Source organism: Amphiura filiformis, chromosome 8 (genome assembly GCF_039555335.1).
Source record: "Amphiura filiformis chromosome 8, Afil_fr2py, whole genome shotgun sequence".
NCBI classification, from domain to species: Eukaryota; Metazoa; Echinodermata; class Ophiuroidea; order Amphilepidida; family Amphiuridae; genus Amphiura; species Amphiura filiformis.
The window spans coordinates 4,879,678-4,905,508 of record NC_092635.1 but is presented as its reverse complement, the minus strand read 5'-3'; the positions used below and the strand labels follow the sequence as shown (position 1 = coordinate 4,905,508).

General features: G+C 37.3%; 3 protein-coding genes across 4 annotated transcripts in view; 2 read left to right on the top strand and 1 right to left on the bottom strand.

The window, feature by feature from the left end:
* Positions 1-14,340, top strand: part of LOC140158432 (uncharacterized) — a 66,864-nt gene extending 52,524 nt beyond the window's left edge. Inside the window, exons 17-31 of the mRNA XM_072181522.1 lie at positions 68-187; positions 355-474; positions 701-820; positions 1,034-1,153; positions 1,904-2,026; positions 3,022-3,144; positions 4,094-4,231; positions 10,059-10,196; positions 10,611-10,718; positions 10,924-11,202; positions 11,573-11,836; positions 12,253-12,528; positions 12,874-13,134; positions 13,497-13,700; positions 14,111-14,340. Of these exons, the coding sequence (XP_072037623.1) occupies positions 68-187; positions 355-474; positions 701-820; positions 1,034-1,153; positions 1,904-2,026; positions 3,022-3,144; positions 4,094-4,231; positions 10,059-10,196; positions 10,611-10,718; positions 10,924-11,202; positions 11,573-11,836; positions 12,253-12,528; positions 12,874-13,134; positions 13,497-13,700; positions 14,111-14,340 (2,624 nt within the window). The remainder of the gene's footprint in view (positions 1-67; positions 188-354; positions 475-700; positions 821-1,033; positions 1,154-1,903; positions 2,027-3,021; positions 3,145-4,093; positions 4,232-10,058; positions 10,197-10,610; positions 10,719-10,923; positions 11,203-11,572; positions 11,837-12,252; positions 12,529-12,873; positions 13,135-13,496; positions 13,701-14,110) is intronic.
* A 474-nt stretch (positions 14,341-14,814) lies between these two features.
* LOC140158528 (uncharacterized) lies at positions 14,815-17,895 on the top strand. Its single transcript, XM_072181648.1, has 3 exons — positions 14,815-15,109; positions 15,781-15,933; positions 16,416-17,895. Exons 1-3 carry the CDS (start codon positions 14,872-14,874, stop codon positions 17,081-17,083), a joined length of 1,059 nt encoding a protein of 352 aa, XP_072037749.1. The 5' UTR covers positions 14,815-14,871; the 3' UTR covers positions 17,084-17,895.
* A 3,781-nt stretch (positions 17,896-21,676) lies between these two features.
* LOC140158526 (uncharacterized) lies at positions 21,677-25,372 on the bottom strand. Of its 2 annotated transcripts, none has more exons than XM_072181647.1 (2): positions 25,230-25,372; positions 21,677-23,347 (listed from the first exon to the last, which is right to left on the bottom strand). In XM_072181647.1, exon 2 carries the CDS (start codon positions 23,305-23,307, stop codon positions 22,102-22,104), a length of 1,206 nt encoding a protein of 401 aa, XP_072037748.1. In that variant the 5' UTR covers positions 23,308-23,347; positions 25,230-25,372; the 3' UTR covers positions 21,677-22,101. The 2 variants fall into 2 exon arrangements, with proteins under 2 accessions (XP_072037748.1, XP_072037747.1); XM_072181646.1 differs by lacking the exon at positions 25,230-25,372 and adding an exon at positions 24,744-25,090.
* Positions 25,373-25,831: the final 459 nt, after the last annotated feature.

Here is a 25,831-nt window from a genome sequence, read left to right as displayed (position 1 = left end):
CGGAACAAAAGGATACTGGTTATGATATGACCAAATATTAATATTAAAATATACGGATTTATTTCAGTTGTCAACACTGCATGCGACGTGAATCCATGTAACAACGGAGGTACTTGCGTAACATCAGGAACTGTCTCATATAACTGCCAATGTAGGACTGGTTTCACGGGATTCAATTGTCAAACAGGTACTTACGTTATATATAAGTTTTTAATTTGACTAACGTTCAAATAATGAATAGCAAGAAAACCTAATGCAAATCGGTTTTTACAAGTTAACAAGGAAGCCTACTTTATACCGTAATTCATTAACGTTTGAATCGCTTTTAACATTTTGTTACATTTCTCACTATAGTTGTCAACACACTATGTAATGATAATCCATGTAATAATGGAGGTACATGTGTGACGCTAGGAACGGCTTCATACACCTGTCAATGTAGGATTGGTTTCACGGGGACTAGATGTCAATCAGGTACGTAATAATTGTCAGCGGCTACCGGCAAGTTACAAAAAATATCAGTTTATTTCCGTGTTTCAACTTTCACTTATCACATTATACTCATTGATAACTTTAAAATTAAAAAATTTGTTTCATATATTATCTATATAATGACATAAAAGAAATTAATTGGGAAAAATTGCAAATCTTGATGCGATGCTGATACTTAGTATTTGATTTGTGTATCTTTTTTCTATAGTTGTGAATCCGGCGTGTGACATAAATCAATGTATCAATGGCGGCACGTGTGTGACGTCAGGATCTTCCTCATATACATGTCTATGTAGGACTGGCTTCACGGGAAGTAACTGTCAAACAGGTACTTAAACTTAAAAGAATAAAAGTAATGTGTGATATATAACCATCATTCATACTCCTGGGGTGGTGATAAGGGTAAAGCAATATGCATATTTTGAATAGGGAGCGGTAACTAAGTATATTAATCGCCTGTAAAAATAGTGAATTAATCGCGTTTTTTAGTTATTTCAGTTAAGGATATTTGAAAAATCAATATCAATGCTTTCTGTTTCAGTTGTGAACATAGCCTGTGATGTGAATCCATGTAACAACGGAGGTACATGTGTGACGTCAGGAACAAGTGGATATATCTGCCGATGTAGGGTTGGATTTATTGGAGGAAATTGCCAAGAGGGTAAGATTTAATGTTTGTTTATGTTTGAAGTGTCCCATTCTCATGAATCCTATCATTTGTATGTTTTTGGCGAATCCCTTTAGTGAAACTTTTTTGACAATGGAATGACTTGAAGGCAAACTACCTTAAGCGCAAATCAGCTGAATCACAAAATATGCTTCTGTATGTTTGTATATATAACGTCAACCTCAAAATGTCAGCACTAATGTCGTTTTGCAAGCCCTGCTTCTCCATGTCAAAATATATGTATTACCGTGATTGCAATCGAAGTGAAATGACGTGCAAAGTGACCACGAGGTTTATTGGTTCTCGTCTTTTTATGTTACTATATCTTGTGAATACTTAAGAATTAATAAGGCCATCAAAAAGTTACAACACTTGGTTTAAAACAGGGTAGTAATTCCGTCTTGAGTGACACGTGCGAGTCTGAACTAAGATATTCTGGAAAAGATACGCAGCGTTTTAAAAAGATTGTCACTTACATATTCTATCAGAATACTGATCATTCAATTACCGAATGAAGTGAATGAAGTGCACAATTTAGTGCATCAATTTTGCTCCTGAAACGCGCGGTGTGCAAACTCACTTTTAGTGTTTCTTGTATAGGGGCTTCGTTGCATAATTCGCTTTTAGAGTCGGCAATATCAACACGATATTTCTCTTTACTGTTACTGCGCTCTGAAATGTTCTCTGAACTGCAAAGAAGAAAAATATATTTGCGTAACAAAAAGTACATGTTTTCTCTTGTAGTAATAAACGCAGCCTGCTTCAAGGTGCCTTGTCTTAATGGTGGCACTTGTGTTGCTAGAATAGGCAATGCTAGTGCCTATTTCTGTCGATGTATCGATGGATACACCGGGCAAAACTGTCAAGGTACACTAACCGTCTTTACCATGGTTGAATCATTACAACCGTTTCATTTTAATTATAATGCACTATGGTAGAATTGCCACAGAGTAGATTTTATACTAGTGCTTCCACATTTAAACACAAGTATCCACGTCACAATTCAATAGCTTTGCTATCGCCACTATCACATCTGCATTATTGCTACTTCTCAATCGCCGCTTTTATGAATACTTTACTACTGATGTTTCTTTTCAATGTGTTCTTTCTTTGATAGTAGTTCATCAAAATCATATTTTGGTTTCAATTACATCATATCTGTGCCAATTGAGCGATGATTGAATACTTTTCCTGTGCAATCATAAAATAATTTCCTTTCGTACTCTGTAAATGCAAAAGAGAGAAAAGTGTACAATTAGCCTTTTTGAAGTATCACGAAAGGAGACGGCGGACTTAGGTTTGGGTAATCTTTTGTATGCTTCTCAGCTGCCAACAGATTACCCAAATCAAAGTACGTCCTCTCCATTTTGTGCCCGCCATATTTCAAAAAGGCTTGTAAGGGACAAGTCTTTTTGAAGTAGTAAAATGTCACTCTAAAATAAATGTGACAAGAGTGAAAGTTGCCATCTCAAGCGGATTTTTACCCCGATAGTTGTCCCTTATAGTCATCATCTCTTGAAAGCAAAGAGTGCTTTTCACTCTTATACATTTAGTGAGTACATGAGTGTCACCACCAGCTAAAAATTCTGATCTTCTGATTGTAGTTTCAGGTTCTTTAATTATATACTTGAATTTTAAAGGGAATTGTCGTGACTTTTGGAAATTTTAATAACTCATTTTATATCATCTTTTGTACAGCAGTTAAAATTTCCTTAACTGGTAAGTTGCGATTCTTTACGCCTTGATGCTTACGCCCATCTACCAATTCAAAATCCAAGGCGTAAGAAAGGATAGCCTTCCAACTGAGTAATATTTTGCCCGTTAAACTATATGATACAATTTTTCCTAAATTTTCTTAACAGTTTCACCAAATGACCCATGTTCGTCAAATCCATGCACATCAAGTGCTACATGTTCATCGACGACACAGGGGAATTACGTTTGTACCTGCCCGGATGGTACTACAACAACCACCGTTTGTATCGGTAAGTACACAGCTACATGCCAAATATAACACATGAGCAAAATACGCAACCTGTTGATGCTGAAGAGTTGAAAGTTTGGAGACATATTAGTCAATCCATGCAGTAGAACATGGAAATAAGCATGTTTTGGTTAGCATCCTATGCTTAGAACTTATCCGAGATTATCTTGTATTCTCTGCTACGGAATAAACAGCATTGTTAACATGTGATGCTGTAAATCAGAGGACAGAATAACCACATTCCATGTTACCATGTGATAATATCTATACTGGTGATGAGGTCTTGCGCTATTAAGTCGAACAAGAAATACTTGTAAATCAGAAAGAATTTATTGCAAGCGTAATGCTTTTGTGAAATAAAAGCATGCAGCGAAATTATAATCTGTCATTTCTATTCACTTTTTCTTACAATCATCCATATGCACTTCTATACTACGTATACACCAGATTTATAATGGTTTAACTTAAACAGACGTTTCTTTATCCAGAAGTACACTCGATAAATCTGAACATGATCTGCACCTTTTATATTCTTTAAACATAGCTGCATTGTCAGAGTTTGGAAATAAATAATACTGGAACTTACTTTTTGCAACTTTGCTACGTTACGTCTGGAACCACCAGACTTCATCCGGCAACTGAGCCGTTGGACTGGTCACTGATGACGTGACCAGTCCAGTGTGTGTGACGTGGGACCAGTCCAAAGGGTCAGTTGCCTGATGAAGTCTGGTGGTTCCAGACGTAACGTAGCAAAAGTTGCAAAAAGTAAGTTCCAGTATAATTTACTAGTATTTCCAAACTCGGTTTACAACTACTGGATGACTAAGAACGTTGTGCATCGTATTAATGAAAATAAGGCTGAGAAATTTCAATTTTCCGTGGCAACCCAATACAAATATCATTGCACTAACTATGATATTTCAACAATTTTATATTGCATCCTTACACAGATGCTTGCACCCCAAGGCCAAATGGACCGTGTTTTAACGGCGGCATATGTTATCTTGCCGGCCAGACAGATTCGGCACCATTTCTGTGTTTGTGTCCAACCGATTTTACAGGTGTTCGCTGCGAAAGAGCAGTTCAAGGTACACCACTGGTTACCACAAGTACCTTTCATAAATTGTAGTCTGGTTTAGTTCATACATATATTTCAGTGGCTTGTTCCTATTGTAGAGAGTAGCTTCACGAGGGTGTCAATAGCCTTTGTATAATATCATTGCTACTAAAATTCCGCTTTACCTAACCCAGTAAGTGATTAACATATTTATACGTAGAGTAGATGTACCTGTGAGGGTTTGAAGCATGGCGTATATACAATCCATGATTCACATTCAAGCATGATTTGTACCATTCCTTTCCTGCACATTACCAATTGAAAGGTTTAGATTTTCAATTATAATACGACGTTCTTAAACATATTAAACGCATGTTTTATGACACTGCACTCATCCATTGAAGTCAAGTTGGATGCTCTCTGTTTGATTAAAAATTTAAACCTTTCATTCAATTATTGCACATTTCATTGCACGTACTATTACAGGTTATCATGTCCAGTATCTGTGCTGCATCGTCACCATTGAATTCCATCAGCATAATCCATTTGTATTCAACATCATCGCATGGTGAAATGGGCTACTCCATTCTAATTTACATTTGTCTTCCTGTCCATATTGTTCTTAACTTTGTGCACATAATAATATATATATATTACTCACTAGAACTCTATCTTGTCCTCCTAGATATCCACAAAACACAGGCTTTAAAAGGTTCAAACCATTTGGTAATAAGTGTTCTCTGATTATTGTTATGTACCACTTGTTCACAAGGTTTTGGTCAACTCGTAACGGAATCATAGATTATCTGTATATTTCACTCATGGACATCTGAAAAAGGGCTTGTTTCTGTAGTATTCCATATTCAAATCAATTTAATAAATGACCTTAAAGCTACTTGTTGTTCCTCTAGCAGTAACACCAGTAACAAACTGTTCTTGTGAACGTCTTAAATATATCAACAGGGAAGTTCAATGAATTATGGGCGAGTGGAATCACGTCACTAAATATAGAATATTAAATTTCGTAGAAGTAGGCGCCATTTTGCTTCCTTACATGATATTATTCAAGTGTCGTAATAAAACTCCTCACAAAAAAAAGCTATACTTGAAAATGTCGTCATGGTTTAAAAACCAAAATAGTTGGGTGATCTAGAGCAATTCCGTGACCGTGGAGAGCGAAGGTTCGTTTTTCAGTGGATTTGTCTTCTATGAAGGTTAATTAAAAATTTAGCGGGGGTGCCCCTCGCGAAAGTGTGGGCGGAATCCGTGGGAGCCCAAAATCCAAAATAGCCGCCATCGGCCATTTTAAAAATTATTTTTTCAATGGTTTGGCCTACAATGCTGTTCAGTATATGTTTTCTGAGGTTTTTTGCGTCAAGGAATTCATATCTGATGTCTATTTTATGATATTACCAACTTTTGACCTTCAAATCCAAGATGGCCGCCGATTTTTAGCTCAGAAAGGTCAAATTTTCACATTTGTCGTAGAGCGTTCATAATAGGCTCTAATTAAAGTTCTCCTCATGCCGAGTTGAGTGATTGACTCTAAAACTACCAGTAATACTGATTTGACCTATTTTTGACCTTCAAATCCAAGATGGCCGCCGATTTTCAGCTCAGAAAGGTCAAATTTTCACATTTGTCGTAGAGCGTTCATAATAGGCTCTAATTCAAGCTCTCAACATGCCGAGTTGGGTGATGGACCCTAAAACTACAAGTAATGATGATTTGATCTATTTTTGACCTTCAAATCCAAGATGGCCGCCGATTTTTAACTGATGAGAAAGGTAAAAATTTTAAATTCGTCGTATAGCCTTCATAATATACCCTAATTAGAGCTCTGAGTAGTAGAGTCTTCATAATAGCCTAAATGAATACCGTACCCCATTCTGGCATACACATACACCCCCGCACACCAACATATACATTATATTCATATTATTTGAATGAGTTTAGCCATTATTGGTTTCAGGTCTACGTGTGTTTTGCTCTGCACCCTATCAACAAAGAATGAATGCAGCATCAAAGACATTTATATAATTTTATATTTAGAAAGAAATATTATTCTATGAGACTAGTGCATAGATCACCTATAACACTGCTTGCTTGTTACCTACAACAAAATCATCCCCTATCAATGTCTACTGAAATGTAGCAATCCGTGTAGGACCTAAGTCCTATCATACTATTATCCAAGGTAAATATGGTAAATGGGAGAGTTTACAAACAAAAAACGAAAAACTGGTCAGGTCTTGACAAATATGGTGATTTTTACAACACTTCTTCATGGAAATATGGGTCTAGAAGTCATTACATGCATCACATGTTACATTATATCTCAATCGCATCTTCAGACAGGATTGAAAAGGCTCAGTATTCAAGTAAACCACCAAGTTCTGAAAGTGATGAAGAGACAGAGGGACCATTGGCACCCAAGCGCCCGCGTTCATCTGGCGTGGACCTCTTCACGAAAAAACTAAATGTGTATGGTGCATATGGGGTGTGGATCTGAAGCACCCAAATAGACCACAGGGTTAGCTGTCCATAATCAACACACACTCAGCATGACGCTCCTTTAAGCGCCACACAGTCCTCGTAAAACATGGGGAGCTGAGGGACCGTCTCACACAGATTGTTGAGTCCACGTCAGCACTGTCAGGTCCTTTCGTAAATGATATCATGTACCAACAAGCCTGTTGGTTGCAGCACGTCAATCACACACAATTAAAGTTAGATGATGTAATGCATCATCAGAATGTGTGTCTCGCAGAGCCAACCAAAAAATTTGCTCTTTAGACACGTGGATGGATTCGATCCTTCACCGAGCACGAGATCCGTTCACGAGACCCTCTTATTCCCTCTGTTACTCCTGTTGCACTGCCTGTTATAGTATCGATCTTGAAGTCGTCAGTGTTAACGATAACAATGGCTGGCTTGCTGTCTGTAATCTCCTGCTGGCAGGTTGCCTATGCTTCAACGACCTTTAGAGTCCAGTGATCTTAAAATCAGCATAGCTGATGCAGACACGACTCTTGTGTAGAGTTCCACCAGATCTTGACTCCTCGTTATACAAGGAACATTGATGCCCAGGTTGATAACAGTGGTGGTGATCTGCCCAGTGCTGTGATCATGGATGCCAGACTGAGTATGGAATGGTTGAGATCGGCAGTTTTCTCTGAGGCTGTTTTAGCTAAGTCGGCAGCTTTAACTGTTAACTAATCAACTCACAGAACTCTTTGTGTTCTTCAAGATGATCGATGTGAGGTGGGCAGGTGGCAGTAGATGTGTCTTTGATCTTCTTAGACAGCCGCTGTGCCAGGTTCTTCTGGAGGATCTGTTCATTACTGATACCAAGTGATGAAATGGCAGCCTCAGTGTCATCACCTCTTCCCCCAATATCATATAGACCCACTCACCCTTGTTATCTTCTCATTTCTCTCTTTGAAGCCAATTGTCTCTTGATACTCATTAATTCGAATTGAGCAGGTCCTTAAGATTGGACGATTTTACAGCACCCACTGCATAGTCATAGTCACTATGCATAGCATAGTCATGCGTTTGTAGTCTGCTATAGGCCTAAAGAGGGGCTGTAGTGAAGATGATCGAATCCATGTGTCGAAAGACCAAATTCTTTACCTCTGCGAGACACAAGTTCTGAAAACACATCGATGTGTGTGTGGTTGACATGGTTCAACATGGTAATACACTCAATATCAATTTGCGAAAGGATCTGACAGTGCTGACGTGGACTCAACAATCTGTGTGAGACGATCCCTCAGCTCCCCATGTTTTACGAGGACTGTGTGGCGCTTAAAGGAGCGCCATGCTGAGTGTGTGTTGATTATGAACAGCTAACTCCGTGGTCTATGCGGGTGCTTCAGATCCACACCACGCATGCACCATATATACACATTTAGTTTTTTTTTCGTGAAGAGGTCCACGCCAGATGAATGCGGGCGCTTGGGTGCCAATGGTCCCTCCGTCTCATCATCACTTTCAGAACTTGGTGGTTTACTTGAATACTGAGCCTTTTCAATCCTATCTGAAGATGAGATTGAGATATAATGTAAAATGTGATGCATGTGATGACTTCTAGACCCATATTTCCATGAGGAGGTGTTGTAAAAATCACCATATTTGTCAAGTCCTGACCATTTTTCGTTTTTTGTTTGTAAACTCTCCCATTTACCATATTTACCTTGGACAATAGTATGATAGGACTTAGGCCCTACACGGATTGCTACATTTCAGTAGATATTGATAGGGGATGAGTTTGCTGTAGGTAACAAGCAAGCAGTGTTATAGGTGATCTATGCACTAGTCTCATAGAATAATATTTCTTTCTAAATATATATAAATGTCTTTGATGCTGCATTCATTCCTTGTTGATAGGGTGCAGAGCATAACACACGTAGACCTGAAGCCAATAACAACTAAACTCATTCAAATAATGTGAATATAATGTATATGTAGGTGTGCGGGGGTGTATGTGTATGCCAGAATGGGGTACGGTATTCATTAGAGGTATTATAAAAGACTCTACGACTACTCAGAGCTCTAATTAGAGTATATTATGAAGGCTAAACGACGAATGTGAAATTTTTACCTTTCTCAGCTTAAAATTGGCGGCCATCTTAGATTTGAAGGTCAAAATAGGTCAAATCATTATTACTTGTAGTTTTTAATGTCCATCACCCAACTCGGCATGTTGAGAGCTTCAATTAGAGCCTATTATGAAGGCTCTACGACAAATGTGAAAATTTGACCTTTCTGAGCTGAAAATCGGTAGCCATCTTGGATTTGAAGGTCAAAAATAGGTCAAATCATTATTACTGGTAGTTTTTAGAGTCAATTATTCAACTCGGCATGAGGAGAACTTTAATTAGAGCCTATTATGAAGGCTCTACGACAAATGTGAAATTTTGACCTTTCTGAACTGAAAATCGGCGGCCATCTTGGATTTGAAGGTCAAAAGTTGGTAATATCATAAGATAGACATCAGATATGAATTCCTCGACCCAAAAACCTCAGAAAACATATACTGAACAGCATTGTAGGCCAAACCATTGAAAAATATTTTTAAAATGGCCGATGGCGGCCATTTTGGATTTTGGGCTCCCACAGATTCCGCCCACACTTTCGCGAGGGGCACCCACGCTAAATTTTTTAATTAACCTTCATAGAAGACAAATCCACTGAAAAACGAACCTTCGCTCTCCACGGTCACGGAATTGCTCTAGATCACCCAACTAAAAGGACAATGAGAAAATTAATAAACTCGCTGGATGTACCATTTTCTACTGCGAATTTTGACACCTCATTTGTTGCTCTGCGATCTCGTTGAAAAAAATTACAATCATTTGAATGGTAAATGGTCGGATTTCAAAAGTTGCAGTAGCCCCTATACAAGGGATGCTGCATAGGTTTCTGGATGAGTATCTTACGCGGTACTTCCTTTATTGATCGGGCGCACCTTTTTCATTCAACTCAAAACCATCATGATTGCCGTATGGTGAAATCCGACCCTTTACTATTCAAATGCTTGTAACTTTTTTCAAAGAGATCGCAGAGCACCAAATAAAGTGTCAAAATTCGCAGTATAAAATACTGCATCCAGTGAATGTATTAATTTGCTCTCCACCCTTTTGGTTTTTAAAACATGGCGACATTTTCAAGTGTTAGCGAGCAGTTTATTACGACAATTGAGTAATATCACGTAAGGAAGCAAAATGGCGCTTACTTCTATAGTGAATGACGAATTCCACTTGCCCATAATAAGGACACATAACTCTCAGAGCTTCTCTTATTTCCCTGTACGCACCATTAGATTTTAGGTGACTTCTTTTCCTACATTACAGTCAATCCTTGTCAGTCGTCACCATGTCTTTTCGGAGGTTTGTGCGTCGAGCAATCCGGAGGGTCATATCGATGCCAATGTAGTCCACCAGAAAGAAGTGGACTTAATTGCCAGATCCCACCACCGGGTCCTCTACCAGGTATGATATTATAATCATAGATCCGATATCCTTCATGGGAGTCTCTAATCTTAACGGTTCGCGAACTCAAAACGTGCGATCATAAGACTCAGCGGTACGCTGCACAAACCTTAAACAATTTGCCATATTTTACTAATCGCTAGTGGTAAAAACAGGATGGAAAGTTCAATTCAAGAAGCGGTCCTTTTAAGTATGACCACACCACACACACAATCACAATGCACGCACGATCTCTTCTTTGTGTTTTCTTGCACTTAGAGCATGGTTCGATTAACGCTTTATGCTCAATTTCTGAAGTCATAAATCACATCATGGTGTTGCTATAGTGCATGATCATTTATTATTAAGGTATCAGCAAATGCTCGACATGACATCAGGGCATTAGAAATGAAAGCATTATTTTGTTATTTTCAGATGTCTGCAATCATAATCCGTGTCAGTATGGTTCCTGTAGGAGCAATGGTGCTGGCTACTTGTGTTCCTGTAATAGTGGATGGGTTGGACGAAATTGTGATGTTTTAGGTAATCATTTATGCTCATACTCACTTGTTTAAATCAAATGACCATTACCTTTTAAGAAATCATTTCGTTTAATGTTGAGAAATGTATAACTACGCTTGCATTTCTCATGATATATCCTGATAAATTTGAAGACAATGTAAAATTATGTAATGTCGTGATCAGTGTAGTAGATGTTAATCCATTATCAATATTGTGTTCCACACAGCTGTAAACGGTCCTGTCTTTGAAGGTTGCCCAGCCAATCAAATACAAGTTTACGAGCTAGAATCTGGCGAGGCCAATGCCTTTGTAGATCTTCGTATTCAAGCACGGGGTGCAAGTAATCAGTTCCTGGATCTTCAAGTGGTCAGTGGACCAGCTATTATCTTCCCAGCGAAGATTGCGTATAGCAATGACTATAGAGCTGGTCAGTCGTTTACGTATCGAGCTACAGATCCTACCACGGGATTGTCTACAGATTGCCGTTTCATGATCAGATTGGAAGGTATGGATCTGTATTGGTTCATTAAACAATAATTGATAACAATCTTAGATCCAAATCTACTGAATCCTAAATAAAAAACAAAAGCACACGCTGAAACCTAAATAAGAAAAATATATCGACGTAAGAAAAATTATACTGAATAATACTCTGCCGCGGTTATTGTGGACACACATCTTGCAGCGTTTTTCTACGTTCAACACAACGGGGTGATCTATCAATTTTGATACTTCAACCAGCGAAGGGATACCGGATGTATCTTTGTTTTTGTTGTTTTATTACGCTTGACAAAGGTAGAGAATGTATAAGAGACCTAATCAATATCATTCCGGAATTCAACCGTTACATATTTGTGATTGTGTTTTTTCCACAGATACCGAGCCTCCTGTTGTAACTTGCCCTGAGAGCATAGTTACAGCAACGTTTGACGTTGCAATGACTGTATCATGGCCTCCAGCCTTTGCCTCTGACAACCTTAATCTGAGACCAGCTGACACTATTCTGTACAGCAGAACAAATGGGTCTGCGTTCACGGCTTACGGAGTAACAACTCCGGAGATTGTCGAAGTCAGAGCTTATGATACTTTCAACAACGAAGGTGTCTGTACATTTGAAGTTACGGTACTGATGTTAACAGGTTAGTTGTCTTGTATTCTAAGTCAAGTATCGAACGTTATCAAATTTTACTGACTTGTGGAAAGTGAACTTCATACATGTCATAAGAGCTTATATTTTTGCTTAGCTGTGAGCATTTTAATTAGTGTATCGAAATGCTAGCTTAAAAACGTACATTTCTACTATAATTGCTGCATCAATAAAGTGTTCATCTCAACTCGACAGTTGCGTGCACAATATTGGTCAAAAAGCTATTGACCATGAAGGGCGTTGCTATATTTAAATGTTGTTGTCAACGGCTTTTCAATTCAGAACCAATTTGCTCAATCATTTATTGTTGAATCAGTTGTACGAAACACGTATTGAAAAGGTACCATCGGTATTCACCGGTTTTTATGATATAACAACTGCACACATTATGTATTTCTGATTTTCTAGAAGCTCCACCTCCAACATTCGCCAACTGTCCCGACGGTGAAATCAGATCTTACAAGCTGACTCAAAAAACCAACATGGCCTTTGTTGATCTTAGCATCCAAGCACGAGACTACACTGGTCAACCAGCAGCAATCACCACCATTGAAGGTCCTGTATTAGACCTACCCGGCAATGTCGTCTATGAAGAGGCTTACAGACAAGGACAAGTGATTACATTACGGGCGTCTGATGCAAATGGGATTACTGTTGACTGTTCCTTTACAATCAAATTGATTGGTGAGTTTTGTTCTGTTAAATACTGTAAAATTTGCGGAGAACCACAAAGTTATTTATAAATATGATATTTCAAAGTCATTAATTGCTGATCCATTGATTATCCTTTTCTGGTGCATTGTGGGATAGAAAAGGGGGCAAATCGATCGCTAATTTCCCCCCTTTCTATCCCACAATGCACCACAAAAGGATAATCAATGGATCAACAATATAGCCTGTGGCTGGGATTTAATAAGCAATATCAGCTCTCAGGATAAGAACTATGCTCTATATTCAATAAACAAAAACATTTTGAAACCTACAATTCAATTAAACTGACCTTAATGTATTGATCTTATTCACAACCAGATGACGATCCACCAGAAATCAAGTGCCCATCAAATATCATTGACTCTACCGTTGATAACGCTAAAGTAATAAGCTGGAGCGAAGCAGTAGCAAAGGATAATCTAGGATTACGATCGGTTAATCCTATTGTATATGATCCGCCTAATGCAACGGAGATTAACGCTTTCAAGGATAACGTGAACCAAATAGTTACAGTAACGGCGTGGGATAGCTTCAACAATGAAGGGATTTGTCAGTTCTTGATTACGCTGTACCAAGTTGGTAAGACAATCAAAATTTACTTGAAATTTCATTTTATAATCAATTAAGACTCATATACTAAGTAGTCATTTACAGTCCCAAGTATGCTACCGTATATGACAGTAATCATGGTAATTTTCTCTACCCGGTCGAATTCCTGATGTTAAAGTCCCTAAACTATTCCATTCTCTATTGCGTTTCTCTATATTAGAAAAAGCCGATGTGAATAATCTCGCCACATGTTCTCGGTAGATCTAAAACCTACATTTCCCTATTTATTGCGCTGTCTTCTCTAACCTTATACTTTTGTTCCAAATGAAATAAGTTTGACATGAACATTCTTACTAACCATTCGACTGTTTTGTTGTTAAATCACCCACTAGATGGAGACCTAACTTGCAGCGCATTCCCTGACATCCAAAATGGTCAAATCAACTGTGAGGTTCTATTTGGCGGCAACATGCAATGTCGCGTGGTCTGTGATGTTAACTATGTATTTGCACCAGCCAGCAGTAGTTATACGTGTGAGGTTAGCAATGGAGCAGCCACGTGGAATCCGTTACCAAGATCGGACGGAATATGTATATGTAAGGAAACAACAACATCATTAAGTATTCAAAGATGTTTGCCTCGTGTATTCGTACTTGGGTAATATGTAAAGTTATGACAAAAGACCGGTATGGGCTCTTGTGTAATCGATGGGCGTGGAAGGTGGGATAAGCAAATAGAGCGAATGGACTCTTTATCTATTAAAATACATCCAATAAGGTTTAAGGAAATTAATGAGGTGATTCCGTAGCTGAAATATAATCTGATAATAGTACTATCAATATGTGATCCGTGGTGATGACCTATAATACTGGTTTTTAATACTGGTTATTTTTCGAATAACAAAGTTTACTAAAGAGTATCGCATTATCATGATTAAGGTTAAGTGTTTCATTTTATTTTGTTTAAATTTCGTATTATGCATAAAACAACTTTATTTCACCCTCAGCTCCCAAAGCTGGAACTGAAATCAGCCGAAATGTACTACTAATATATCACACAGCATCGGAAGCAGGCAGCCAGTGCGAAAATGATGCGTCCATTAGTTTGGTACCAGGGCAGATTAAAAATACCTTATCCAAAAATGCATTGTGTACGAGAGGAACTGCGACTGCGTGTAATGATATTGAAGCAAGGTATGTTGACAACATCCACAGTACAGAGAAGATCTCATTTTGAAGGTGATGACATAGATCTTTCGATAAGGGTGAAGACTTCGGCAAACTCAAGGGCGGATATAGAGGAATGGAACGTTTCCTTTTTGATAGATCATTTGCTGCCCTTTTTCATCTTTAACTTCGGCCCTGAAGGTGTAATACAATAGTTATAAGCCTATTCTATAGAACTTTCAAATGGAAAAGTGGTCATCTCCGCGTCTCGTGTTGTGCCCTTTGCCGTGAATGACATATTTGATTCATGAATTCATGGAGTTCTGGCTAGTGGATGTTCTCAGCCGCATGGCATCACAGATATGATGGCATATACTGTGCCGTCGGCTGGATGGCATCAAAATGTGGATGCAGTGGAAATTCAATGTTAAGCAGAAAACGTACTCTTTTTGTTGAAATAATTGTTATTCTTTTTATGCTCTTTCATATTAAAATCAACGTTTAAAACCATTATTGATATCATTCCTTTCCTTTATGTAGATGTCTAGACTTAACCCCGTCTTCTGGTAGACGCAGAAAACGTGCCATTTTAAGCGATGTAATGGTCGATATCATTGTATCCTCACCAACGTTCGGCGTATTAATGCAATCCCTGAGTGACCTCAGAGAAGACGTTGACTATCTAGCCAATGACATTTTAGCTTTTGCAAACTCAGGAAATTTGAATATAACAATGGGAACAGACGAACAGGTACAGAGCGATGATTTGGAGAATGAAAAATCGACAGCTTTCACTTGGACGTGTGGCAGCGGTGAAAAGAGCACTTTGAGTGGATGTGGTATGTGTATAATTAATTAAGATTATTTGAAAATAAAGGCAATACAGGTTCTTTGGCCATCAGTCTACATTATGAATAACTTGTAAATTTAAATAAAGAGTTACCATGGTTACCGAAGGATCGTCATCACAGAAATTCTTGTAAAAGAACAAATAGTGTGCTTTGTTATCCAAATCAAAAAAATACAACTCAATGTTGATTAAATGTACTCAAAATTGAGCAAAAATGTAATCAATAATATTGGGTTCCATTTGACTCATTTTATTGCTCTGCTACTAAACATTGAATACTTGTTAAGCTTAATCGACACACCGAAAGACAGTCTAGTCAAAAAGTCAACAATGTTCAAGTCTTTAGATTTAATGTGTCTTTCATTGCACTGGACAAAATCATTAGGTTTCACTGCCTGAACAGAATTGATCAATGTCTCACCTGACTTTTCAACCAAATCGACGGTAATAACTCTTATAGTGAGGGACCACACAAGATCATTTTATATAACTTATTGACCCATTTGTGTTATACTGCCTTTAGCTATAATGATAGCCTAGTGATCTGATCAACTCATTAACAGATACCAACCTCAGGAGGGAATTCAATTCTCTTTGCAGGTAGTGATACCTAATGTGTAATATCCTCTCTTATGAATACCTCATGTTTTCTTACAACAGTTTCGTGTCCACCGGGTACCTACTTGGATGACACAAATCTATGTCAGTACTGTGAAGTAGGAGAGTATAACAACTTAGCCAAAATGACTAGTTGTACGAAGTGTCCTGATGGTACCATGACCAACGCAAAGGGAGCCTTTGATGACGAACATTGTAAGTTAAACATTAGTGGAACAATAAATTGAAAAGGCCAAATTCTTGAGAATATCAGAATATGGGAAACGGCCAGGTCATTTTGCTCTATGCTACCTACTCATCTGTCTCGTTATATTTGGACACCGTTTTACTGTTGCCAGGCATTCTTACATGGGCAGACGATTCTGGTGTTAACATCTACAAAATGTTGTACGATAATATCACAATATTTTCTAGTTGAAGGGAGGGAGAGAAACACACACATTTCATGAACGAATCCATTGTAGTTGTTAATCTTGTTTATAATAGCGTCGACGGATCTTATAGCAGCATTAGGAACTTGAACTCCACAGCTGAAAGTTTTTTTTTTATCGGATTCTTAGTTCTTAAGATATCATCATGACTGTTTCAGCAAATAAACATAATGATATAAATGATAAACATTTTAGACCATAATTTATCAGTAAGTATGATAGTAACGATCCTCTTACATTTTGCAGGTGAAAATCCCAACCAGGCCAAATCCACTGGATGGAACTCTCAGTTGACCGTCATTGTGATAATCACAGGCTTGCTGTTCCTTATCCTAGTACTAGCTACCCTCATCATTTGCTGCTGGAAATGCTTGGTCACTGAGCGTCCAGACCCTTACGCTGATTCGCTATCAAATCTCAAATATCTCAATCAAGCTTACGATGATGATTCTACTGTTGATGCACGATCACGAACCGGCGCTTCGAATCATTTTATCCGACGTCAAAATCGTTTGCATGGTGGTGGCTCAAACGGGACCACCGTTACAGGGTATGTAATGGCGTCAGATGATAATTCAAGAGCTAACTCCAGATCGGAGTTAGTCTCCATCACAGACAGTATGTCAGAGGATTATAGAACACACCAACAAAGAAGTGCAGCAGCTAATGAAAGACATGCGCACTTCTCTCCAAGAACTGAATTGATTAATGGTAGCCCAACAATGAATGGGAGTGTGTCTAATGGTGGTGTAGCGAGCACAAACACAAATGGGTCGCTTCCAAATGGTAATGTGGTCACAATAAGTCAGCCAGCTAGACCACCAACTCCGCCACCAAATAACCCAGCTCAACTGCAGGCAAGTGCGCAACCGCAACCTAGAAGTACGCGGCGAGAGTTTATTCCGATGACGTAAATATGAATTCAAACATCCAGTGTGATGGAAGAAACATATCCTAACATTTCCGGCTCCGATGTTGAAAGAACATTATGAAGCACCAACGAAATAAATAGGAAGCACAATAGACTCAGGATGAATCGATGGGCCAGTTATGATTGAATTACGAATGTCTTCCTCGTCTTAGTAGCGCCATGCCATAATATTCCGAAATACGCAAATTTACCGAATGTATAGATATTAACGATGTAATGTATATATATTTATGCCTTAAATAAGTTAATATGCTTTTCATAAAACGTCTTATCTTGTCACAATTTTATACCACAGTATGTACTTCGCATTATCAAAATAACAAAGATAATCTTGTACTGCATATCTACAGTAGCGCAGTGGTCATGGTTCGGACTTAGACGTGATAAGGTCCACAAGTTGCGATTCCAGCCTCAGTAGTGACATTGCTATTTTTGAGCATTTAATGATTTTTCGTGTTATCTTGGGGTTGTCTACATGAATTTATCGTGTTTTAATATCAGGCGCCTATATATTATAGAAATGTTATGAAGTCCCGTTTGATGGTGGTAAAAACATGTCTAAACAGATTAAAACAGTGTACCACAGATTTTGGAACACTAGCTTGAAATATAACTTAGCAAGCGGTAACAAGCAGAGCATCATCTTGGACTTAAGATTTATATCCCTGAGTCTGCCAGAAAAAACCCTGGATACTTGCGAATATTGCCCGGGATTTTTTTTATATTTTTATCATGCTAAATCATCAAGACCTTGTCGACAAAGTAGATAATTAATTTCACATTACCTTGTGAATGACAATACACCATATTACAGTTAGCCTACTTCGGCTTGTGGAACTCTTCAATTATGGTACGTTAGACGCAAGTTGCTGCATCTGCAGAACAACTGTGAATGTTTCTCATGGACCTGGTTCTATTTCCACGACATTAATATAATTGTACCAAAGCTCTGTTGTTGCTATATGAAGCTGGTCCTTTTAGACTTAAACCTACTGATCTCGCTAGACTTGAATGCAGAGCGGCAAAAGAACCATTCTGACTTTATTGTCATTAATTATACAAATCACAGAAGCATCCGAGGCCGTATAGCAAGCCTTATTTCTTTCTTTACAGCATCATAGAAATTTTGACAATCTTTTAATGACCGTCTTAATATTTCCGACCATACTATGAGCTTGCAAGAGAGCATGATAACTCTTCAATTATGGTACGTTAGACGCAAGCTGCTGCATCTGCAGAACAACTGTGAATATTTCTCATGGACCTGGTTCTATTTCCACGACATTTACAATTGTACCAAAGCTCTGATGTTACCGCTAATGTTCCAAAATCTGTGGTACACTAACGTAACTTACATCTTTGATAACTGATTCTTTCAACAAATGAATCTATTCTAAATTGTACTCATGCAAGTTAACAAACATGACAAATGACCCGATCATTTCGACACTCACCTAGAATAACAGATCGGAGGGTGTTGTTAAAAGAACTGAACATTTCTAAGGTAAATATTTTGTACTTAGATGAAGATCTTGATTTATATATACATTGGCATAATGGCCTAATGGATTGCCAGATTTCAGTCTAACAATGTATATTGACCTTTATGGAAACAATTATTTTCTGTTGTACTTTTAGTGAAAGTTATTTAATACTGCAACGTAGTTTTGATATAAATGCATACTTTTTACAATGTCTGGTTGCAAGTTTATGGCTGAGCCAGTCATGTCATTTAAAATAGATTCGTATTCAATCCGAGCAAAGAAAGGTTTTTTTTAAATGTTAATGTTTAGTGTTGTGTTTGTCGCCACCTGCTACGAAGGATATTTTATATGACGTATTTTGTGTATATATAGAAAGATTATTATTGTACATAAATAATAATATTTGTTATTTTTGTTCTGTGCAAATTAACTTTAACTCGAGATAGCTACATAATTTTGACGTGTAATGCTACCGTGGTTGAATGTTTTTTTATACATCGAAATGATATTGGGTGAACAGTTTATCTCTTGGCAATCCGCCAATAATAATTATATTCACAATGATTCAGATGCTCTATCTAAATACTTATTTTCATTTTAGCCAACCTATTTATGGCCTGATCTGTTTCAAGTGAATTTTGTTTGGAGGTTTCTGAAATATGATTAACATTATAACTGTAAAACCTCGTCTACAAGCATATGGAGTGCTTTGATGAACGATAAATTAATCCAGGCGCCATCCATCGACAAAATTACAACATCATGGAGTTTGAGCAAATAAATAACCGATACGAGCATATATAAACAAGTACTATTGTAAGATCTATCTATTGTATTGGCATATTTACCGCTTTTTCGTATTAATTTAGCTTTCATCGAAAACTCTCTATATGCTTGTAGACGAGGTTTTACGGTATTCTGAAATAATTCCAAGCCTCAGCATTGCGTTCCGTGACTAAGAATAATGTATCCAATTTACGTAAATTTCATTTTCACCTGCATAAAGCTATAATGAGGCCCTATGACGACAATTTGAGATTTTGTTGTTATAAAAAAGCTGGGAAAAACAAACGCCAATTCGCCACTGCATTATTTTAATCATTAAAGTTCATACGTTCAAACTTCCTAATTCCTCTTGGTGATTTCATTTCAAGTAATATATTTAGCAAAACTTCCATTTAACCTCGCTGACAGTTTCTGCGTACAGTCGAATACAAATGTTGGTTTGTAAATATTCAAACAATTCCTGTGTATATGAGCAATAAAACGCCTTAAGGACAGCGAGATGTTTTTAAAATACCGTAGAATTCCGGCAACAAGCATATATGCCTCTAAGTAAGTGTTATTTTGACGAAAGACAGACATATTACAATAGATTGGCAATACATGTTTGTACAGCAGCCTGTAAATAGTAATATAATTGCTCAAACTCCAAATAATGTTTACGTGGAGATTGTCTGCCTTTCGTCAAAAAACAAAAATAAAAACAAAACCACTATGCTTGTAGATGGAATTCCACGGTATTACCTTAACAAAGTAAAAGGTTTTTGTACAAATGGAAACGTATATTTGAAGACACTTTTAGGTCGCATAAATGTGTTAAATTATGTTCATAATGTCGTTTGCTGACTATGAGCCGTGGCTTATATGTAATGAGAGTTTTTGGAGCATGTTAACATGGCTAAGGTATCCGTCCATGGTATTTCTCACAAAACACAACTCTCGTGTTTATTTAAAGTGAAGGATGCATTTTATAGGAAATTTACTAGAAAGTTTGATTGTATTTTCCAATTCTTGACATGGACCAGAATCGACAATCGCTAAATCTAAATTTAAATCAATATTTGGTGTCCAAGAAACATATACTACTTTATACAATTTCAAACGGAGCCATGAACGGATGCGCGAGTAACGCGCTCCAAAAAGGCCAATTGTGATTCTAATATAATATGGAGCACCAGAATGCTAAACTTTAAAGGGACTATAATTTAAGCAATTATGCCACTATGTGCAGCTGTCAATATCGCAAACATTAATAAATCATTAATAGGATGATGATTGTATATAAAATGTTTTATACTCCGTTGATACTTTCATACGGGTATGGAAACGATCAGTCGCTGATTTTGACATAATGAAGAACAAGATAAGTTACAGTTTGACCAGCTCGCTTATAATCGGCGGGAATTGACTGTAAACACTACGCCGAAAAGTAGACCCACGTTAAGAGCGATATAGTTGTTAAATAAAGTAGATAAAGTATATGACTTGAATTAATAATTCGTGATATGTCACAAGACAATACTCAAAATAAATATTGATATTACTCCGCGATGTTATGAAGTCCCTTATTTTATCTGAGCCTAAAAGGTAGAGAAACCAGAGGGCAACATATCAATTATTTAACAGTGAAATGTATTTATTCAGCGTGGTAAGTGAGCTGCAGAAGTCTGTACACAGAGTTAGTTAACAGTGCCATCTGATAACTTGTTCTGTAATTCAATCAAAGTCAGGTGTAACATAATTTCAGCAAACAGACGAATTGCTCTTCTGTATTATGCAACAATCAGAACGATAAGAACCTACCGTAAAACCTCAATAGTTAGCATATGTGCTTACTATCGAGTGCCTTTGAAAACATGAAATTGCACCAAAGTTTGATGCTTTACCGACTGAGCTATGGGGTTAAGACACACATTTCCAGGTTTACTTGTTCGTATATTAACTATGTGTATCGATGATTTGCTCAAAACCCTTTACACTTTTGTAGATGGGGCTCTTCATGTTTGCGTATTTTAAAAGTGCTCGATAGTAAGCACATATGCTCTCTATTGAGGTTTTTACAGTATTGTGTTAGGAATACACTACATTTGGGAAACAGAAATAACCATATGTCTCTTTTATAGGAGTCATGTGAAAAAACTATTTATAATCGGGAGGCAGAGAAAAGTCTTGTCCATTCTCAGACTATATCTATATCTTAAAACTGTCTGAGACATTGTCTAATATCTTATATTTAATATATTTCATATAAATTTATTTATCAAATATATTATATATTTACGGTAAGTTATTATCTGGTTGTTTTTATTTGCAGGATTATGATTAGTGTTTTAGCAATTTTGATCAAGTTACGTTTATTGAAAGCAACTAGACCTCAATTACACACTTCTTGTATAGAAAAATCATCAGAAACTTATTCAATAAATGCAATAATTTGATATAAAAACCATGCGTTTAACTTGTGCACAGTTTCTATAAGGCTACATCTAATTCATGTAAATTTGGGAAGGAGATGCATGTACATAGGCTTGAAACAATCCATATTGCACGATAAAGGGCAATGGCATTGTTAAGACTATTTTTCGTTTTAAATGGATGGGTCGGGGAGGTGAGATTGCTTCTATTGGCCAAACACTACTCGCAATACTTATAATGACAGTTTCTCTTTGGTGTGAGTTCTGATGTGACCTTTAAGCTGATCTCTCCACGGAAAATATTTCTGACAATACTCAAACTAATAAGGTTTCTCTTTGGTGTGAGTTCTGATATGTTTTCTCAACGTAGAATTGCTACTGAAACATTTCCCACAATTTTCACACTTACAAGGCCTCTCTTTGGTATGAGTTCTATTATGCAGTTTCAGTTCACTGCTTGTCGCGAAGCATTTCTCACAATGATCACAATGATATGGTTTCTCTTTGGTGTGAACTCTGATGTGACGTGTGAGATGACTTTTCCGTGTAAAACATTTCTGACAATACCCACACTGAAAAGGTTTCTCTTTCGTATGAGTTCTAATATGCTTTTTTAGTTCAGTGTTTGTTGCGAAGAATTTCCCACAATGATCACACTGATAACGTTTCTCTTTAATATGAATTCGGATGACATGTTCTTTGAGATACTTAATACCTGCAAAGCATTTCCCACATTGTGTACACTGATAAGGGTTCTCTTCGGTGTGAATCCTGATGTGATTTTTAAGGTCAGTATGTCGTGCTAAAGATACATGACAATACTCACACTGATACTCTTTCGTGTGAATTATGATGATGTGTCTTTTGAGACTTGATCTTATTGTAAAGCATTTCTGACAATATTGACACTGATATCGGTTCTTTTTGGTGTGGGTTTTAACATGTCTGTTAAGATTACAACGCCGTGCAAAGTGTTTTTGACAATGCTCACACTTATAGGGTTCCTTTTTTTTCGTGTGAATTCTGATGATGTGCTGTTTGAGACCAAAGCTTTGTGTAAACCATTTCTGACAATATTGACACTGATGTGGGTTCTTTTTGGTGTGAGTTTTAACATGTTTGTTAAGATCACAACGCCGTGCAAAGTGTTTTTGACAATGTTCACACTTATAGGAGTTCTCTATAATGTGGGTTTTGATGTGTTTTTTTAGATCATTACTGTACATAAAGCACTTCTGACAAAACTTGCAGTCATACAGTTTCCTTCCATGATGATGCATTAGTATGTGTCTATTCAGACTATACTTGCTTGGGTAGCATTTCTCACAATTCTTACATAACCACAACTTCTTTGTTTTCCACAGCAAGAACATTATATCATGTGTTCTTTGATTAACATACGTTTCCTTGCAGAACAATTTGTTGTACCTCATCTTGTGTCTACGTTTATGTTGAGAAAGTTTGTCAAAAGAGGCAAAACTGACTTCACAAATTATGCATCTGAATGGCTGCAACATGGTTAGCATTTTCTGGTGGTGTCACTATTACTCCTGCACCTAGTTAAGCCTGCATTAAGATGAAATAGAAACATATACTTTTTATCATGAAAATCAAGAGTGTTAAAATTGACTTGACTAAAAAAAGGTTCAAGGGAGTATTTTCAAAAGGTGTCTCTGGCAGGACTCCCCAGTAAAAAGTATTCCCCATTGGATTAAAGTTCCACTGATAGAACTCCCGAAGGAAGTGGTTAAAAAGTTCACCTGGTAGGAATACCTAGCAGGTTTATGTCTCCAAGTAGGACTACACAGTATGTATGATATGAATTGGGCGCATTGAGCCATATAAAGCTCAACCAAATCAAATCCCCCAATATTTTACCAAGGGGGGGTGATCCAGGCAACCATCCCCCAATCTTGACACCTGTATGTGGGTTTCTGACCATATTTGGCTATTTCAGCCCCCAAAGTGCAACTTATTTTGTGGTTCATGCAAATTTATTACACTTTTGCACCATATTTCATCAGTTTAGCTTCAATATGGCAACATTTTTTCATGTGCTTCGTGCACATTTGTACCATAAACATATTCTGTCGCCGAAATGTGCTGCATTCACTAAACTTCAGGCATTTTTTTCAACCTCACCTCCGATATCAAAAAGAAATCTACGTCACTGTTATAACACCAATATTATGAAATTTGTGTTTTTATGACCTTTGACATTCTTTTGTCGAGAAAGACAAGTCTTTCAATTCAGACGAATGCCCTTCCCTTGACTATGGGTCATCTTTGTCAATAATATTTTGCAGTATATACCAATTAAAGTTATAAAATAGTGAAAAAAGTTTCACACTAGAGACACCCTATGGAACTTAATCCTACAACTTGAGACAAAGTCCTCAAAGGTTCGAAATTTATAGTTACTACAACTGACTTATGGTAGGCCTATTATTATGATACCTTAGCCCTAGTCCTGTCATCAAGTCTTGGGTCTTTATCATAAACACAATGATATCTACGGACCTAGAAGCGGTACATCGGTACATAGGGATGCACTGTATGTTAAAGAAATCCAAACTTCAAGGCTCAAGCATCAAGAAATATACCTCGTATTTCAATCAAGGGTTCTTATTTCTGATCCAATAAATTGAATACCTGAGTGGAAGAAGGGCTCAACTCCATCAACACTTTTTTTTGAGAAACTAACAAAAAACACATTATTTGGAAAAGTTTTAAGAGACAGACTGTTTTATCTTGAGGGGACATGGGTACTGGTACATGAACATACATTATAACATACATTTGAAATGATATATGTTGCAATGGCAACGGTACAGGTCTTTTAAGATAAACTCATTTTGGTAAAATGGAGTTGGGCCCTTCTTCCACTCAGGTATTCAATTGCACTTACTCTGCACGTTTTGATAACCAACTCTGTTATCTTTATCAATACTGATCTATCTACCTTGTATTTGTCAGTTTTCCCTCGGAGATGTTGTAGACCCTCTCTACAAAGTGTAGAAACGTCACAAGGAGAATGTTGCTCAATATGATAAATCCAAATCATGAAAATTATGAAATTTTGCAGAGCAATATTTTGTCCACTTGCACCAAGTAAATTACTCCGATGAAGATTGCAGGTTTTGCCAACTCAGGGAATATGTTGAACCCACCCAAAAGATGAGATCAATGCAGATCAATTACCAGGCACCTCAACTTTATTATGTGAGTATAGTACAATGGGATTAAAATCATCCATGCACGCCCAAAATGTCTTTGAAACAGTTCCTCTGCTGCATCATTTGAGCCCAAAATAAGTCCACATATGTTCACCCGGGGATGATATGTTCATTTTTGTGGAACACAGTGCCCTGTACTGTACGTCCCAATGATAAATGAAGATTATTAGCCCTTATTCATATGTTATTTAACCATAGATGGTTTGACTTACCCAATATATTAATGTTAATTTGTTGACATCAAAAAACCTTCGAATTCAGCTCCGTGATTTTGTTCCTGGAAATGTGTAAAATTATAGAACTCGAAAGGCTATAAAATTGACGACAAACTATTAGTTGTCTTACACTGATGCTGTGGCTTGGCGCCATTAAATCGCTATTCGCTAATCGCAGCCTGTAGCAGAGACAAGGGGGTGACACTAAATTCACGGTTGTTCTATTAGCAACGCAAAACCTATGAAAAATTCCGCTGGTTTACTAGCTAGAAAGTGAGGCCAGTTATCGATCCGTTATGAATAATTCATGTTCGACTCCTTGGATCATGTTAATTGATATTGGCAAATAACAACGTTGTTCGTTTTGCGAACTTTGCCTGTTCAATGAAAGTATAGCACGCCCCCAATACATCTGGGCACAAACCAGGCGAAAACGATCCAGTTTAATGAAATGGCGGACGGGTATTCCCATCAGGCACCAGTGATATGTTTTTTCAAAGAAAGTCTACTAATTTGATATGAAATGACATTTTGCAATAGTAAAGTCAAAATTAGGACTTGCTGTCAATAATATGAAGGAAATATGTGACAGAGGCAAG

Bases quoted from the DNA above. Each gene is read 5' to 3' on its own strand.
- LOC140158528 (XM_072181648.1), top strand. From the start codon at position 14,872: ATGGTCGATATCATTGTATCCTCACCAACGTTCGGCGTATTAATGCAA. The intron at 15,110-15,780 runs GTATGTGTATAA...TTCTTACAACAG, and splicing joins GAGCACTTTGAGTGGATGTG to TTTCGTGTCCACCGGGTACC. The intron at 15,934-16,415 runs GTAAGTTAAACA...TACATTTTGCAG, and splicing joins AGCCTTTGATGACGAACATT to GTGAAAATCCCAACCAGGCC.
- LOC140158526 (XM_072181647.1), bottom strand. From the start codon at position 23,307: ATGCTAACCATGTTGCAGCCATTCAGATGCATAATTTGTGAAGTCAGT.